The sequence below is a fragment of the Mustela putorius genome, unplaced genomic scaffold (genome assembly GCF_011764305.1).
Source record: "Mustela putorius furo isolate JIRA1106 unplaced genomic scaffold, ASM1176430v1.1 tig00003846_pilon_pilon_pilon, whole genome shotgun sequence".
Classification (NCBI taxonomy): domain Eukaryota; kingdom Metazoa; phylum Chordata; class Mammalia; order Carnivora; family Mustelidae; genus Mustela; species Mustela putorius.
Genome location: NW_025421999.1, coordinates 20,219,621 through 20,238,011, shown reverse-complemented (window position 1 = coordinate 20,238,011; position 18,391 = coordinate 20,219,621). Strand labels below are relative to the sequence as shown.

At 39.1% G+C, this 18,391-nt stretch overlaps 1 protein-coding gene across 11 annotated transcripts in view; it reads right to left on the bottom strand.

Moving 5' to 3' along the window:
* Positions 1 to 6,710: 6,710 nt before the first annotated feature.
* The window catches only part of EYA1 (EYA transcriptional coactivator and phosphatase 1), a 360,075-nt gene continuing 348,394 nt past the window's right edge, over positions 6,711 to 18,391 (bottom strand). For 6 of the 11 annotated variants that reach the window (XM_045063204.1, XM_013061397.2, XM_045063206.1 and 3 more), the window contains one exon: positions 6,712 to 8,693. In XM_045063204.1, coding sequence (XP_044919139.1) covers positions 8,613 to 8,693 — 81 coding nt within the window. In that variant the 3' untranslated portion in view covers positions 6,712 to 8,612. Of the gene's footprint in view, positions 8,694 to 18,391 lie in introns of all 11 variants that reach the window. The other 5 variants (XM_045063205.1, XM_045063203.1, XM_013061403.2 and 2 more) reach the window with 1 other exon arrangement.

Genomic DNA, 18,391 nt, shown 5'->3' with positions numbered 1-18,391 from the left:
AAGCCTTCAGCTCCTCCCGTGCCTCAGTGGTGAAGCTGAAATCACCCGCTCACCACCTTTATCCCCTCAGCACCTCTCAAGGCACAGAACCTGTCAGCACGTAGCAGAGGCCTGAACACACAGTGGGTCTTCAGTACAAGTTGAGAGATTACATGTCAAAGGGAACTCTTTTTTGAGCCTCTCATTTTCTTTAAAGTCTGTTCATGTAAGGCTGTTCGGAGCGGTCTGTTGTTTTTCCTGATTCCTGCATTTTCCTTTGTTTTTCATGGAACACATAGAACTGATTTCCTGTAAGGCTTTGCAAATAAATATCAAGGTCAAGGGCTGGAAGCATTTCTGGAGCTATCATGGCACCTCTTGATTCCACTGGGCCAAGAAATGCTTTCAACCCCAGAGGGCAGAAGTTTTTCAAAACAAGCCTGTTCCAGTAAGGGCGTGTGCTTCCTCCATCAACTCCTTCTCCCCCCTGTTTGCATTTTAACGACTTTGGGAAGAATGGAAATTCTGCAAAACCTTTCGTATTTTTGAACCACTAAGTAGGCTAGGTGATGGGGCCTGTGGTCGTTTCTCAGTGAGAGGTTTGTACAGACAGGAACATGCGGAGGTGGTGAAAGAGGCCCTTTCTGAAGAGCCAGCGGTGGGAGCATTGCCTCCTCCTGCTCGACCCCCTCCTCCTTCCTCTTCCTTCCCGGGGGTTGTCTGGACTTAAGTTCATGGGGACTTTGATCCCTGTGACAGCGGGTGGCTTCTGGCCAGGCCTCCTGCGCTTCAGGGCTAGAGCAAGTTCAGGGGGAGTCTGTTCAGTGGTTTACTCTTTTTCATTGTCCACATTGACACGACCAACCTTCTCACTTATTTTGTCCACATTCTTAGTCTCAGTGTTTCTTCTCTTCATTTCTTTTCATTTTCTTCTCTTCAATACTTTGCTGTTTGTCTGAGGTGGGCAGCCTCTGTGCTTATAAACAAGAGAGTGCAAGGGACATAGTCAAAGGAATTTTGTGTTAGGAATCTTGGGACAGCCCTTGGGTGCTTGGTTCATCTCAAAGGGTGCAGTATCCCTTAATAGGAGGTGTGAGGGGTGAGCATTTGTGGGGACCTATGTCCTCCTGGAGATGCTACAAAAGCCATGCAGGTACTGCTGAACTTGGGCCTGGGTACGCCCCCACCCTGCCACCTCCAGATCATGTTTTTAGAAAGTGGATAATAAGGGACTTCATAGGGAGGCTTTAACTTCCTTATACTCTCCTTTAATCAGACAGACATCTTTCTCCTGTGTGCAATGGAAGAGTGATATTTTCTCCATTACATGTAAAGGGCTTCCACCTGATTACTACACTTTCTGGATCCATCAGGGAAACCAGGTTGTTCTGCTTACCCTCAACAGTTCTGTAACACACACACACACACATGCACACACACACACACTCAGCTACATACAGACAGTCCCCGATTTACAGTGTTTCAAATTACTATTTTTCAGCTTTATGATGGTGCAAAAGCAGTATGCATTCAGTAGAAACTATACTTCGAGTTTTGAATTTGGACCTTTTCCTGGGCGAGAGATGTACAGTGTGATACTCTCTCACGATGCTGGGCAATGGTGGCCACTGCAGCTCTCAGTCAGCCGTGCAATCATGAGGGTTAACAACCAGTATGTTTATGACCGTTTTGTATGCATACAACCATTCTGTGTTTTACTTTCAGTACACCGTTCAGTAAATTACTTGAGATAGTCAATAATTTATTATAAAATAGGCTTGTGTTAGATGATTTTGCCCAGCTCTCAGCTAATATAAGTGTTCTGAGCAGTAAGCTATGATGTTCAGAAGATTTCATTTATTAAATGCATTTTTGATGTATAATAATTTCAACTTAGGATGGGTTTACTGGCATGTAATCACATCATACGTCAAGGAAGATCTTTGGAAAGATGGTTCCAAAGAGAAAAGCCTGCCAGTTCTGAGTTAGAAGATTTAGAATGAACCAACCCCTTCCCAACCAGACCCTTTCTGGTGTTGGGTGTCAAATGTAGGGGGGTAGTCAAAGGGTTGTGGAAGCTCACCTTATCCACTCATGACTAACTCTGCCTCTGGGACATCTACTATGTTGGTTCCATATTTCTGTCTTCAGGGCTGGCATGGGACACACCCTCATTACATTTCATTTGGACTATTGCAGTCACCCCCCACTGTCCTTCAGCCTCTGGTTACTATATTTCTCTTATTAATCAAGGGAAGGCCAGAGTTTAGGAGCCTATCAGCATCTTTTCTTTTTTCCATTTAGGCCAACAAAAATATCAGCTCTTCAGTGTGACTTCTCCTGTCTCCTCAGCCAACATCCACTGGGTATACCCTCTGGGCTTGCATCATAAATTAAAATTATTTGCAACCTTTGCCCCTCTCCCCTCCCATTACCCCTCCCCCCACCCCCATTGCAAATGTTCTACAATCTAGTGAGGTTCTCATCACAGTCTGCCTTTTTATCATGTATCTCTGTGCCCTCACTACATGGCCAACCCTCTGGGGATAGCCCTGAAATCCAGCAGAATTTTTAGTCATAGTAAGATCTCCCCAGGTGTTGAATTGGAGTCCTAAGGATTTCAGAAATATAGGAAAGGCCAATTGGGAATCAGAATGGATTGGAAGGGAAAAACCAAGAGCAGGAAAATGCACTTCCCAAATTGTCTGCATGTGCCAGGAGGTGAGTACAGTGGAGGTCACTCTTACATACACCTGATTGTCATGAAACAGTGACTTTTTACCTTGGCTATTGCATAAGCCCTATTCAAGACAAATCAGAGTCTCTGAGGTGGGGTTCAAGCATTAGTATTTTTCAAAGCACCTAGGTGATTTCAATGGGCAGCTAATTGAAAATTACAGGCATAAGGAAATTAGAGCTTGCAGAGAACTTTCTTTTATGGAGTTACCAAGAGGTCCCTGCTGAGTCCTGCCACACCGCACATGGAGGAAGTTAGTGGGGGTGAGTAGATGGACAGCACTAACATGGAAAACATCAGGTAGTTGAACTCCTTTTACACCTTGTACACACTCCATTGTCTGTGGTCCTTGGAGCTTTATGTCAAGCCAAGACAGAAGATGGGACAGGCCTTGGAGTGCTTGTGGGAGAAGCGGGACTCCCAACTTCAGCTGACTGGAGGAAATCCACTTTCAGGGTTGTCAGCCTAGCCATCATCCCCATGCAGAAAACTCTCCCAGTCAGACCAGCCCACAAAACCAGAACAGAACCACCATGCAATTGTGCAGTCACACACTCAGTAACTCTGGGCATGTCTTGTTCCCCCACTGGAGAGTTCTCTTCGAAGGGCTTTCCTCTGGCAGAGCATCCGTTTTTCTTCTGTTGCCAATAAAAATCCCTGGCGCTGTTCTTTCTCCTTCGCTTCCTTCTATTGCTTCTGACAGAGTTTGCCAGTTAGCTGAGGTCAGGATTTCCTTTTTACAAACAACCTGCTTTCAGTCAGTGGGGCCAAAGGTTTCCTAAATTACAAACCCTTTCATTTCTTCTGCCACAAGTTATCCTGTCAGTTTGTATAATTGCACAGAATAGAGAGAAATGGAAACATTCTGAGACACTGAGAGAAGCGCTTTTACCAACTCTATCCTTTCGGGTTGTCAAAAAACTCTCCTGAATGGGATGGACAGGACTATTCCAGTGGAATCTTTCAGAGCCGCATGTTGTGTGAGTAAGTTCCAGTGTCTGGAAGGAAATTTCTCACAGGTCTTAAATGAACACACAATGTCTGTGGCATCATCTCCGCATTCTGTTAAGCAAATGACCTCCTTTATATTCATTTGAATTGGGAAACACCCATGTCAGATTCAAGTATTTTTTTAAAAACAAATTTTGTAAGTTATTGCTAAAAGTTGACATTTGTAAATACCAATTAGTAGATAAATTTTAAGTCAATCTCTGAAAAGATGACATGGAATTGAGGGTGCTTGCTAAGGTTTTTTAAAAAAGACATCATTAGGAAATTGTACGAACTGGGTGGACAGGACACTGAATATGCCTTGAAAACTGAGAGGGGCTCTCTAAGTTCACCCCGGTATGCAGAGATAGAGCAGGGAGGCAAAGCCAATGTTTGCTGCCCCTGGAGCTCTTGATCTTTCCATGATTCTGTGTTGTATCCAAGAGTTGGTTGGGGTCGTGACTCTGCCTTATTTGGCTGTGACCTCTGGCAAAGCATTTAACCCAAGTTTCGTAATCTGTAAATTAGAAGGGGCTCAACTATTTAGACTGAACATTTTAAGTCTCCTAGAGACTCACTGCCACAGTGAAAGTTTCCAGGCTGTGTGTATTAATGCAGGAGCCTGAGGGAAATTTCTGTTCCTATCGCACTAAGCCTAAAGTTTACTCTGAGATGAAGGATAGGTAAAGCCTGTGCCCTTCTCCTCTTCTGGTCACTTCTACCCTCACTCAATGGTGAGCAGTCCCAAAGTCCATGGCTTTCCTTTTCTTCTCTCCTTCCCTTGCCACATTCTGCCCAATCAAGGCTTCTTTCATATTCACCTTCTCTCCCTTCTCCTCAGACCAACCCTAGCCTTCAGATCTTTGTTTAGAGGTCAGTTCCTGGAGGGAAGCTTTCCCCTACCTGCCTATGCTGCCTATGCCAGTCCCATTTCACATCCATCCCTACTGCTCATGGAAGCCTGTTTTATCATTGTAACTGATCCCTTTTAAGATTACTATCTGAATGCTTGAGGGCAGGGAGAGGACTGTTCTGTTCACCTTTTTTGGTTTTGTTTCTTTTTTTGTGTTTGTTTTACTAAACCAGAATAAGGCAGTGTCTTGATAAATGGTCTGTGCCATCAAGGACCTGGTTCTGCCCTATTAAGCTAGTAACTTGTTTTCCTACCTCTTTTCTTGCTCTTTGACAATCCATTCTCCACCCCGCCCCCAGGGTCATTATGTCAGAGTATGTCAGATTTGTTTAAACCCTCAATGGTCTCCCAATTCCATTTAGAATAATATCCAAATCTCTTGCCAACACTTCAAGGCTACAAGGTCTCCCTCCTTTTCCAAAGTCATCTCTTCTTGGACCCATGGGCATGATTTTTCACTCCTAGAACACAATAGATAGAAGCCTTCTTCTCGAGGACCTTCGCCGGTTTTCTGTGCCCCTGATCTTCACATGCTGCTTATTTCTCAGCAGTTGATTTAAGTTCATACATTATGGTTCTGTCCATCCTTATGCCCTGTCACTTATATTCCCTGTCCCAATTTTCCAGCAAGAGTGTTTCGAATATTCATTCATTCTTTCATATCTTGTCTATTCTTACCTATTTTAGTGTAAAACCCCATCCTCAGGGGCAGGGACCTTCCTTAGCACCTAGGACAATGCCTCCCATAGTGGGGGCCCAGAGAATCTTTATGGAAGGGAACAATATGAACTCCAATGAGACTACAGACATTGAGTGGGAGAAGGTCAGGAGAGGGGACTAATGCTGGGTGCCATGATGCGAAAGAAGGCTCCAAAGAAGAATCCTGCACTGAGAGTGGAGGATGTCATTAATGGAAATAGGAATGCTCTGAAAACAAGTGAGGCAGGGATGCTTATAGGTGGTTTGGTCCATTAAAGAGTCCAGTTAATGTGCACTGAAGGTTTGTTCATAGCAGTAATGAGAGATTATGGTGGGAAGAAAGTAGATACTATACTTGGAAACTTGGGAATGCCAAGTAGAAAAATTTGGGCTCTAATCAGTGGTCAAAGGGAAACCCTTTACATATATTAGTCGGGTAGTATTATGTTAGAAGTGTTGCTTTAAAAAATTATCTTTTGGGCGCCTGGGTGGCTCAGTGGGTTAAGCCGCTGCCTTCGGCTCAGGTCATGATCTCAGGGTCCTGGGATAGAGCCCCGCATCGGGCTCTCTGCTCAGCAGGGAGCCTGCTTCCCTCTCTCTCTCTCTGCCTGCTTGTGATCTCTGCCTGTCAAATAAATAAAATCTTTAAAAAAATTATCTTTTGAGGCTATAACCTCCATTTTGCCCATTTTCCTTATTTTCTTTACCTGAGACTTAAAAATCCTTCCACTCCCCATCCTTGCCTGTCTCTGAAGACTTTATCCAAACTTTTTTTATTCTCAGGCATCCAAACGTGCTCACGCACTTCGTCACTCAAGCCACTTGCCTGGGTGTGTACCTGTGAAAAACGAACATCGTGGTCCTGATAAATGAGGCATATAACCGCATGTTTGGTTTTTCATGTGTTTGTGTGTATGAATGTTGTTTCTAAGGTTGAATCCCAAGAGGAAGCAAGTTGTACTGTTTTATAGCTCCCTGTCAGTGACTAATCTGGCCAAATTTTAGAGGTAAGTGTTGTGGATGTTCTTTATAGATAGAACTGCTTTATTTTGCTATCCCTATGGTATTTGAGTGGCTAAATCGATGCTCTGTTATCCAAGATTCTTGATGCTGAATTCTGTTCTATGGTAAATTTGAGTGAGGGTCCAGTTTATATAGTTTTAAAGGAAGTGTAGAGCCCTTCTGTTCATCTGTTCTTACAGTGATCAAAGAAACAGATGTTACCCTTCTGGTTTAGTCTCCTCAAGGACTGATAAAGCCATTATTACTACAATTACTTCATACCACTTCCTTTTGTTGGACCAGAAGCATGCTAATGCAACCAAGATCCTATTTCTCATAAACGAGAGATAAGAGAATGTATTCAAGGAGATTACAGTACTTCACAAATCAATTTTATTAATTTAAACACAAAATTAATGAAGAAAAATCCTGTACACAATTGTGGACACAACACACCTTTATACAGTAAAGCCAGGATAAACTTTGCTTTCCAATCTGCAGAGTACAAACACATAAAATGAAAAGGCTAAAAAATTATCTTCTGTTTGCTTCAAGCAAAAAAAGAAAAAAAAATACCCAAATTTGATTTTTAAGCAATTTGGAAAACTCACAACTAATTTTAGCAGCAACATGAAACTTCAGGAATAGTTAAGAGCAGCTCTTTAGCTACTTTGGGTTAAAGCTGGTGTGTGTTTGTTTTTTTTCCCCTCAATGTAATTTTAAAATTCATCCAAAAAGTAATTTCATAACAATGGAAGGTTTTAGATGAAAACTAGTGCCCAAATGCCTCACTTTTAGAGAGACTGTCTTATGGCATAACAAAGGTGACAATTTTTATTTCCCAGATTTATGCCTTATAGATAATGCAGGTGAGAAATAACCTTGCTGATGATTATTGGGCCATGTCCACTGCCTGCAATGAACTTTCCAGGGAGGGTGGGGTGGAGGAAAACAGAGGGAACGATCAAAAAGTCGTGCTCATTTCCAGATAGGTGATAATGCCTTCCTTTATCTAAGCAAGAAAATACAGACCCTATAATCTGAGCACACAAACTTGGCTAGTCTCCAATTCATGAATCATTTTATTAATAAAATATATCTAATAATCATCTACATTCTTTCTGTGGGAAGAAGCATTTGCATAATCATTTTTTTCAAGTAGTTACATATAATACATGAGTGTTGAAACTGAAAAAGTGAGGTTGTAAGAGGACTGTTTTTTGTTTTTTTTTTTTTTTCAGATTATTTAAGACACCGCTGTATTTTAACCAAGGTCCTCCTAAGAGCATTAAAAAAAGAAGAAAAACTGATGGAAAAAATAATTTGGAAAACAAATTTCTATTAACATCCATGCTTTTGGTCTTGACAACATTATCTAAAAACAAAAAACAAAAAACAAACTCCATTATCTACATATTTATACCCAGTACTTCGATAAGGCACTGCACAGGACTTTCTGCACACATGGCCTCATACTTCACTATCAAGGCATCGCTACCTTTCAATATCATTTTCTAAACAATATGTAAAAGAATCATCCATTATTACAAATTTACACCCCAAATTCTCTGTACATGATTGTCTCAGTGATGTACATATTATACGTTTAAATTAGACATACTTTAAACTACTTTGCAATGTGCTAAGATTCAAAGTACTTGCTGTGTCGTGAGGCAAAGGCCTTTAATTGCTTATTATGATGCTACTGTCTCTTCAGTTACTAGATGTCAAAAAAGTCTGGTTGAGTGAATTGTATGGTGCTGGAATCATACCTCAATTAAAGCTGTTTTTAAAAAGTCTGTTCATAAATAAGTAGAGATGTACAGATTACCCTGGGTATGAGACACCAAAAAAGTAAACTTTCTTTCCAAGAAGATCCCCTCCCTGGTCTTCGGGAAACACATTTCAGTCTTTGTTGTGCAATCAAGTTTGCTGTATTGGAAAAGCTAATGTTTCCGTCACATTGAAGATGTGAACAATGGAAGCGTCTGCAGGTCCTTTCTTCACAGGTTTGAACCATGTAATTACTGTGGCAAAGACACATCACACCATACTAGAACATTCTCATGGCTTCTTCTCATGGGATTCACAGTACTAGAGTCAACAGCTGGTCTGAAGAGATCGATGTGGTCCTTCATTTACCACAAGAGCAGAGGTGAAGACCACCGGCAGCTGTGCGTCCACATGGTGAAATCGCGACATTGGGTACTCCAGCGCGGACACAGGCCTCAGGCCTGCTGGATTTGTTCCTGGTCACAGGCAGTTGTGCGGTTCCAAAGTGCTAGGTGGCTGTTACAGGTACTCCAGTTCCAAGGCATGATGGAGGGCCATGAGGTCCGAGTGACTGGAGATCCTCCAGAAGGGCATGGCGTGCTGTGAAAGGGGCAGACACACGGTGAGGACAGGCCATGCTCCCAGCACGAAGCCTGAACCCTGCTTTTGAAATTCGCTACAACGCTCATCCCTTTTTCTCAGCATTGTGAGAACTGCCAGGGAAGAGCTTAATATCACATCTGTTTAAAACAAAAATTCAAACTTAATCCTCCCCGAAGACTACTGGACTGCATTTTAAAATATAATCTGGAGTCTGCTTCTTTTAAGAAAGTGATGGATATCTCTGAAGTCGATCTGTACTGTGACTTGAATGCCAATTCCAAATTGTACATAAAACACAACAGCTATGAAGGAAACTTTGTCAAACACGGGTGCCTTTCAAAATATGGATCCAGTGGATTTATAATGCTAAAAGTTTAAGCAGTTTTCCTTAGAAGGTAGCTTTTTTACATTTTTCAAAACTTAATTTTGCTCATGTAAGAAGCAGCTTTTTTTCATTTACTTCTATTAGGCATTCTTCACATTGACCTTATAATGGCTTTACCATATGGGAAAACTTTAAATGACGATCGAATGGTTTTTCTGGTAGTTGTTTAAAAAAAAAAAAAATCAGCCTAAAAATCTAGTTTAAATGATGAGACTCTTTGTAAAACACCTGAATCAGCCAGCGATAAGAAAAACAGGAAAAGAAGAGAGATTACCTCATCCCTGAAGGATGAAAACATGATTATAAACTCTTACTGCTCAAAGCTCTTCAGTAAGTACGTTGGCATCAGCAAAATCTTTTTTCAAATAAAGGAAAGGTAATCCTCGTTTTTTGGAAGACAGCATTCTACTTAGCCCATAGAAAAACTGCTTTTTAAAACAACAATAAAAGAAATACTGTGAAGGCCTGACTATACTTTGCAATTACGGTGCAAAAGGAATTACAATCAGACAAAAAGAAGGATTTGTCATGGAAGCAAATAGAGGAACATGAGAGTTTTGGGTGGGGGGGCTTATCTGTACCTAAAAGTGGAAGCAAGTAACTCTTTTGATGTAGATCACAGAACTGTTGTATTCTGAGAATGCCAAATATTAAGTTATTAACAATGCCTTTGTCTCAAGCAATCTACTAAAAGCATATAGCACAGTCCAGTATCAAATGTTGACCGTTCTGGACTCCCTAGCTTTCAATAGTCCAGCACTGAGACCCAGAAGACCTCTTTCCAAAGTTTTAGGATGGATCTACTTGTCAACTTTTTTGATTAGAAAAACAGACTGGACTCCCTTGCCTTCATTCACTCCTTCTCCGCATCTGCAGGGATGATGCCGTCTGTGGGTGAGACGTGGAAATGCACAACAGTCACGAACTTTTGTCTGTGTGTTACGAAAGGACTAGGAGGAGCCAGTTCCTCTGGCCTGGGAAGCTGGGGGAAATTCCTGGTAAAAGGAGGCAACCGTGAAGCTACGTTATGAAAGGATGACCATTCAGAAGAGCACCTGAAGGCTGCCTGTGTTCGGGGCAGAGAAGGAAGGGGAATTGCATTGTTACGATGTGAGAAAGACATGACTGGCTGCAGAAGCCACGTGGAGCAGGGCCTACAAGGAGGTCATCGATGATAATGATAGCGGTAATTTAGGGGGTATTTCATCAGGCACTGTCCTGAGCGCTTTATATAGAGTCTCAGATTCAAGCCTCTCTATAACTTCAGGGATAGATATGTATTACTATCATGGTGTCACCGAAGAAAAAACTGAGTCTTGGAGGAGGAGCGGAGAGGTTTGAATAACAGATGGTATGGAGTGCACACTGGATTCACATCAGGTCAGGTTTGAAGCTTAAGCCCAGAGGCTGTAATGCCTCCTAACTCTACTCAAGGGGCTTTTAATCCAACAGTATAAATTATCAGTACTCTAGTATATAGCCTGAAATACAAACACTCCCTCCCACGTTCTGTTGAGTAAGGAACACTGAAATATTATAGATCAGATCTGAAAAATGTTGACACAGAAAGCTTTTCTTTTTCTGTTAATAAAAATCTGTGTACTATAAAATATTTGCATAATGTACAACTTCAGTTTTATAGGGAAAAGCAAATCATTTCTAATCCTACTATCCAGATAACCTCCATAAATCTATATCTTTTATGTGTGCACGCTCATATTTGAAATTGTGCATATAAATAGTATGTACCATTCAGCAACTTGCTCATTTTACTACATTTCAAGTCCATGTTTGACACATCATTTTTAAGGAAAATCGTTCACTATTTTAAAAGTTTTCAAGTGTTCAACTATATACGTATATATGTGCTATATATATACAGCATTCTTGTATATTTAACCATCTTTTTAATATCCTTTTATTTTTAATTAAATTGTATATTTTTCTTATTTGTTTTATTTTCTCTAATGTGTCAGAGATTTGTTGTCCTTCCTCAAAGCTGCTTCTCATGAACAACTGAACAAAGGTTGAGTCATTCTGTTGCTCTGTTTTGCTTTTTTTTTTTTTTTTACAAAGTAAGTTCAGCCAAATTCTTTTGCATGTTGATTATCTGAAGTTAGATATGTTTCCCATTGACAACAAAACACATTTGAGAGCCATTGGTGTACTCAGCCGTATGTACTGTAGAATGGCAGAGAAACTGGAAAAGGAACTGAGAAAGATCCAACTAATTTCCTGGGTAAATGTTAAAATAAACATTAGGGATTTAATTCCATAGTAAACAAAGTCCTACAATGGTTATGTGTCTTATCTTCACAGTTCAGGGAGTTGATTCCAGCTTAGAGCACAGGTAACAGAGAAATTGTTTTAAACCATCCTCAAAACAGGTTATGGAAAGGCAAGGTTATTCACAAAGAGCCCTGGAGTGGCTTGTTCACAGAAATAGTAATAGCTTCCTCCTCCTATAGAGTATTATTAAGAACCACTGATCAAGTAGCACCCTGAAACAAATTCAAGTGATGAAATATGCCTGTGGTATATTACAGACACAACTCATTACAAGACAGTGATGATGGGGTCATTCATTTGAGCCAAAGTGCAGAAAGCTCCACAGTAATACTGGCAAACCTTAGGTATATATGAAAGGGAAGAGGTACTCTCTGGAAGCATCCCTATACAAGGACAGCAACTTCACCCTCAACACTATTTCATAACATGAAGGCTAATGATCTCTGTTAGAATCAGCAGCTTCAGTCTCACAAAACTCACTAGGCTTCTACTTTAAGAAAAGCATATTTAATATTAAGTGAGTCATTATAAGAAGACTGAATCCAGGGGAGAGGAAACTCAAACTCATGTTCACAAATAATTAGAACTAATATTACAAATGCTTTCCCTAATTCACCACAAACTGATACAAAGAGTTTATGAATGTACAAGAGCTTCCTAGCACAACTGGGTGCAAGAAAACAATTTTTTTCCATGTCAGTTTTAAACCTAAAACAGATATTTCTTATATGAAGTCAGAGAGATAAGGTGGCAAAAGAAAAGTAGGTGCCAGGATGAGGAGAACTGGGTTATACTCTCAACTCGGACATTAGTTATAGGATTTTGAATTATGACAGTTTTCCTGAGCCCCAGTTTATTTATCTGTAACATGAAGGTTAGGGGAAATAAATCAAGGTTGCTTCTAGGTTTAATAAAGTCTTTGACTTGAATATTGTATCTACTACAGATGTATAAAATAATCTGCATTACCTATGTCCCCACTGACAAGAACCAGCAGGCAAAAAAAAAAAAAAAAAGAGGCATTAGAATTGAAAAGGACAAAATATTTGCAGAAGACATGATTTTATACAGAAAACCCTAAAGACTCCATACAAAAGAAATGATAGCTAAGCAACAAATTCAGTAAAGTTGCAGGATACAAAATTAACATACAAAAATCCATAGTGTTTCTATGCACTAATACTAAATGACCTGTAAAAAACAAGTTAGGAATTAATTTAACCAAGGAAAATAGCTACACTAAAAAACACAAGACATGAATGAAAGAAACTGAATATGTAACAAAAGGAAAGATATCTCATGTTCATGGATTAAAAGAATTAATACTGCTTAAATGTCCATGATACCCAAAGCCACCCACAGATTCAGTGCAATCCCTACCATGATTTCAATGGCATTTTTTAAGGAAGTAGAAAAAACAAATGTAAAATTTATATGGAATTGCAAATAACCCCAAATGGACAGAGCGATCCTGAGAAAGAAAGTGGGAAACATCACATTTCCTGATTTCAAGGTATATTATAAAGCTATCGTAATAAAAACAGTATATTACTAGCATAAAAACAGACACATAGATCAATGGAACAGAATAAACCACTCAGAAATAAAACACATGTATATGGTCACATAACATTTGACAATGGAGCCAAGAATACTCAGTGGAGAAAAGGCAGTCTCTTCAATAAATGATCCTGAGAAAATTGGCTGCAAACATTTAAAGACTTAAATGTAAGACCAGAAATCAGAAAACTCCTAGAAGAAAACATTAAAAAATTCCTTGACATGGATCTTGGTAATGATTTTTTTTTGGACATGACACCTAAAGCACAAGCAAAAAAACAAGTGGATTGCATTGAAAATATACTTCTGCCTAGCAAAAGAAATGGTCAACAAAATGGAAAAACTAAAGAATGAAATCTAAAGAATGGGGAAAAATAATATTCGTAAACCATATATTGGATAAGGAATTAATGTCAAAAATATATAACAAACCCATACAAATAAGTAGTGAAACAACAAATAACCTGATTGAAAATAGGCAGGGAACCTAAATAAACATTTCTCCAAAGAAGATATACGGACAGCCAAAAGATACATGAAAAGATGTTCAACATCACTAATCTGGGAATTGCAAAACCACAATCTCATGTGTGTGAGAACAGCCATTATCGAAAGGACAAGAAGTAAAGTGCTGGTGAGACTGTGGAGAAAAGGGAACCCTTGCGTATTCCTGGTGGGAATGCCAAAAAACAAAACAAAAACAAAAACAAAAAACCTACCCTATGATCCAGCAATTCCACTTTTGGGGGTATATATCCAAAGGAAATGAAAACATTGTTGAAGAGATATCTGTACCCTTATGTTCATTACAGCATTATTCATAATAGCCAAGACATGGAGACAACCTAAGTGTCCACTGATGAACAAATGGATAAAAGATTTATGGCATCTATATACGATAGACTATTATTCAACCATAAGATAGAAAATCTTAACATTCACAACAACATTGATAGACCTTATGCCAAGTAAAACAAGTCAGGGAAAGATAAATACTGTATGATCTCACTTATAGGTAGAATCTTAAAAAAAAAAAAAAAAAAAAATCCAAACCCCAAACTCACAGGAAAAAAAAAAAAAAGATCAGATTTGTGGTTACCAGACACAGGGAGTGGGGGGATTAGATGAAGGTAAATGAAAGACATAAAGTTCCAGTTGTAAGAAAAAGAACACTGCTTTATAGTATGTCTAAAATTTAGGAGTATATTCTAAGACTGCTCAGTGTAAGGAAAAACATTAAAAAAAAAAACATTTTTTTTGTAGCTATGATGACAGTTGTTAACTAAATTTATTACTTATTGTGGCAATCACTTCACAATATATGTAACCAAAATTGTTATGCTGTACACCTTCTCAAATTTATATAGTGATGTCTACCAATTATAACTCAATAAAAAAACAACAAAAAAATCAATGAATGCATTCAGAGTGAGGAGAGCTCGGTTATAAGCTGGAGAGGGTAAGCTGGGCCTGCACTGAATTTGAAGAATGGGCAAAGCTGGTTAGCTAGATGGGAAAGAGATGGGACTCCAAGTCAGGAGATCGTATACAATAAGGCTGATAGGTGGGATGAACAGAGCATTTAGTGTGACGTGATGGGACTGGGATGGTATGCTCAAAATAAAGACTAGTAAGGAAGGAGCTTTTTCCAGGTAGAAGCATTTGGGATATCTACTTAGGAAGGATGAATTGGAGGTGTGGCTGCCCAGTAGTAGAGAAATTATGCCAAGGGATAGTGGAAATGGAATGTGTACAATGGATAGGAGCCACGTGAAGAAACAATAACATATGTCTTGGTGATGGGTTGGAGGAGGAGAATACCAGGCAAATTTAAGGGGCGAACCGAGTTACTTTATTAGCTGATATTCAGAATGGATGACTTAGGATGCCTAAATGGAGATACTCCATCAGGTAATGAGAGCCATGGGACTAAAAACAGCTAATCACAAATATAAACAGAAAAGATAGCTGGAACTGATGAGTATATTATTAGTTTATCAGGTTTAGGCATATATTGAGAGAAATAGATACTGAAGCAAATATCTTGGAAAGTAGCACACATTTTTGGGTTATTAGAACCAAAATATTCCTTAATGGGAAAATGACACATCCTTCCTGCTCCTCTTGTCCACATGTGCAACTTTCCAAATCCCTCTACTTTTTTTCCTCATCTAGTATTTTGCATTTATCTTTTCTAGATATACATAAAATTACTAACATAAAAAAAGCTGGGTGGATGAACACTCACATGTAAACTGAATTTTGCTGAAGAATATATTAATAAAATGTTAAAAACCACAAAAGGATATAACCTTTGGCTCAGGTACTGTACTTCTAGGAATTTATCCCACAGACACACTTGCCCATGCATGAATCACATGAAGACCATTCACTACAGAACTGTTCATAGTAAATATGGGAAACCATCTAAATATTCACCCCAAGGGACTCATTGAAGTGTAGCACATCCAAGTAATAGAATGCCAGTGCTGCAATTTAAAAGAATTAGAGATACAGAACTCCATGCACTGATATGGAATGACTGTCAGAATATATTGTAAAAACAAAGAAAAAAAATAGGTACAGAAAAAAGTTTATAGTTACAATTTGTATGGGAAAAAATGAACATAGCTTTGCTTTCATATTATGTCAGAAAAATTTGCATATGGATGTACAAATACTTCCCCAATTATAAATAAAAAGATCTTGGAAGATAGATTATTCTAAAACTTCGGCATGAAATTTACTGCACAGCATTGCTCTTTTATTATTTACATATCTGGTTCTACTCTAGACCGAAGTGAATTCTTTAAGAACGAAGATGAAATCCAATTCAAGACCTGGCATATATTTCTCATTAAGAACTAAGTGAAATGGCTTTAGAATAATAAAATTCTCTGTACTTGATGTTAGTAATCCCCATATCTCAAAATCTATAAAAAAAAGTCATTAAAGATATTATTATTATTATTATTACAAAAGCAGCTCTCATTTTTCTCAATAAGCTTGGAATTGAGCATTATTAATCAGGTTTTCCATTTCGTCTTGGATTTCAGCAAATTTTGGAGTTCACATTTAAAATGGACATTTTTTGGGGCACCTGGGTGGCTCAGTGGGTTAAGGCCTCTGACTTCAGCTCAGGTCATGATCCCAGGGTCCTGGGATTGAGCCCCACATCAGACTCTCTGCTCAGCAAGGAGCCTGCTTCCTCCTCTCTCTCTGCTTGCCTCTCTGCCTACTCGTGATCTCTGTCAAATAAATAAATAAATAAATAAAATCTTTTTAAAAAATGGACATTTTTTTGTTTGTCTAGTATGGATGGCAATGCAGGAAGACCCTGAACCCACCTTCTCCATGAACACACTAAGTAGGCACTTATTTAGTAATATCTTCTGAAGAATTGCAAACTGACTGAACAGCTTCTTCACAACCAAAGACAGACTACATGGAGAATGGCAAGAGAAACAGAGACATGAACCCTCACTTCCAGTGCTGTGAATCACAGCAGGGTGGGATAGTACCAAGAAACCCTGAACACATTTGTCTGTCCTGGGGCACAAAAGCTTCAGGTTAAAGGGCAATTAGGATATAAAGGATCTAGTTCTAGAACTCCACCAAACAGTGAGAATGCTGCTGAAAAATCTCTCTGCAGTGGAGGGGTGGGCAACTGCCATGCTTTATGTTCCCTTTCTACCTTGATAGCCTGGACAGAAGCAGGGGCTGGGCAGTAGAACTGACCAACTCCCTCAGTGAGCCCATAGCCCACTGGAGCCCCAACTGTCCCACAAAGGTGACCTGATGGCAGTATACCCATGTTCTCTATAGCTCCAGTCATCTTGCCAAGGTGACACAAGCACAAAACAAACCAAAACACTGCAGGCCTGTACCACTTTTGTTGTAGATGACTTTCTAGGGCACCCTGAGAAGCCATGGCCCATGCCTACATTGGTTGCAGCCACCCTGCCATGGCACTTCTACATAAAATATTCTGAGATACACTGGCTTACATCTACTTCAGCTATCCTGCCATGGTACTCTCTGCACAAAGAGCACCAGGGCAACCCCAGCACTGAGTAACCAAGACCATGCCATCCATAGCTCCAGCATTTCAGCCAAAGTCACCAGGCATACACAGTCTACATAGAGGATGACCATACACAGGACCATTCCTTCGGGTTTAGGAGAAATTGCTGTTGTGCTTAGTTCATATAAACAAACACAGAAAGTCAAGCAAAATGAGGAGAAAGGATTATGTTCCAAAGGAAAGAACAAGCTAAAACCTCAGAACACAAACTAACTAAAATAGACATAAGCAATCTATCTGATAAAGAATTCAAAGTAATGGTCATAAAGATGCTCACTGGACTGAAGAGTGGATGAACTCAGAATTTCAACAAAAAGAAAATATAACAAAGAATCAAAGTTGGAGAATATAATAACTGAAATGAAAAGTATACTAGAGGGAATTGGCAGCAGATTAGAGGATGCAGAAGAAGAGGTCAGTGATCTGGAAGACAGGGTAATGGAAAGCACCCAAGCTGCATAGCAAAAAGAAATTTAAAAAAAAAAAAATGAGGATAGGCTAAAGGATCTCTTAGACAACATCAAGCAAACAAACATTTGCATTATAGAGGTCCCAGAAAGAAAACAATGAGGGAAAGCAGCAGAAAACTTTCCTAATCTGGGGAAAGAAACATCCAGGTTAAAGAGGTACAAAGAATTCCACACAAATGAATCCAATGAGGTCTACACCATAACACATAATAATTAAAATGACAAAGTTTAAAGATAAAGAGAAGTTTTTAAAAGCAGCAAGAGAGAAGCAATTAGTTATATATAAGGGAAACCCCATAAAGCAACTGGCTAATTTTTAAGCAGAAACTTGGCAGGCTAGAAGAAAGTGGCATGATCTATTCAAAGAACTAAAAGGAAAAAACCTATAGCCAAGAATACTGGGCAAGATTATCATTCGGAGTTGAAGGACAGAGTGGAAATAAGTAAAATAGACTTAAAAAAAAATAGAAAAGATCAATGAAACCAAAAGCTGGATCTTGGAAAAGTTAAACAAAATTGACAAACCTTTAGTCAGACTCATCAAGGAAAAAAAGAGGACTTCCATAAAATCAGAAATGAAAGAAGAGAACTAACAACATACACCATAAATACAAGGTATTACTAGAGGCTACAATGAAAAATCATATGCCAACAAATTGGACAATGAAGAAGAAAGGGATAAATTCCTAGAAATGTATAATCTAAAAATAATCAGGAAAAAACAGAAAATCTAAACAGACCAATTCTAGTAATGAAATAGAGTGAGTAATCAAAAATTTCCAACAAATAAATGTTCAGGATCAGATGGATTTATAGGTGAATTCTGTTAAACATTTATATGCTGCTAAAATGAGTAGTCTATCAAACATTTAAAGAAGAGTTAATACCTGTTCTTCTGAAAGTACTT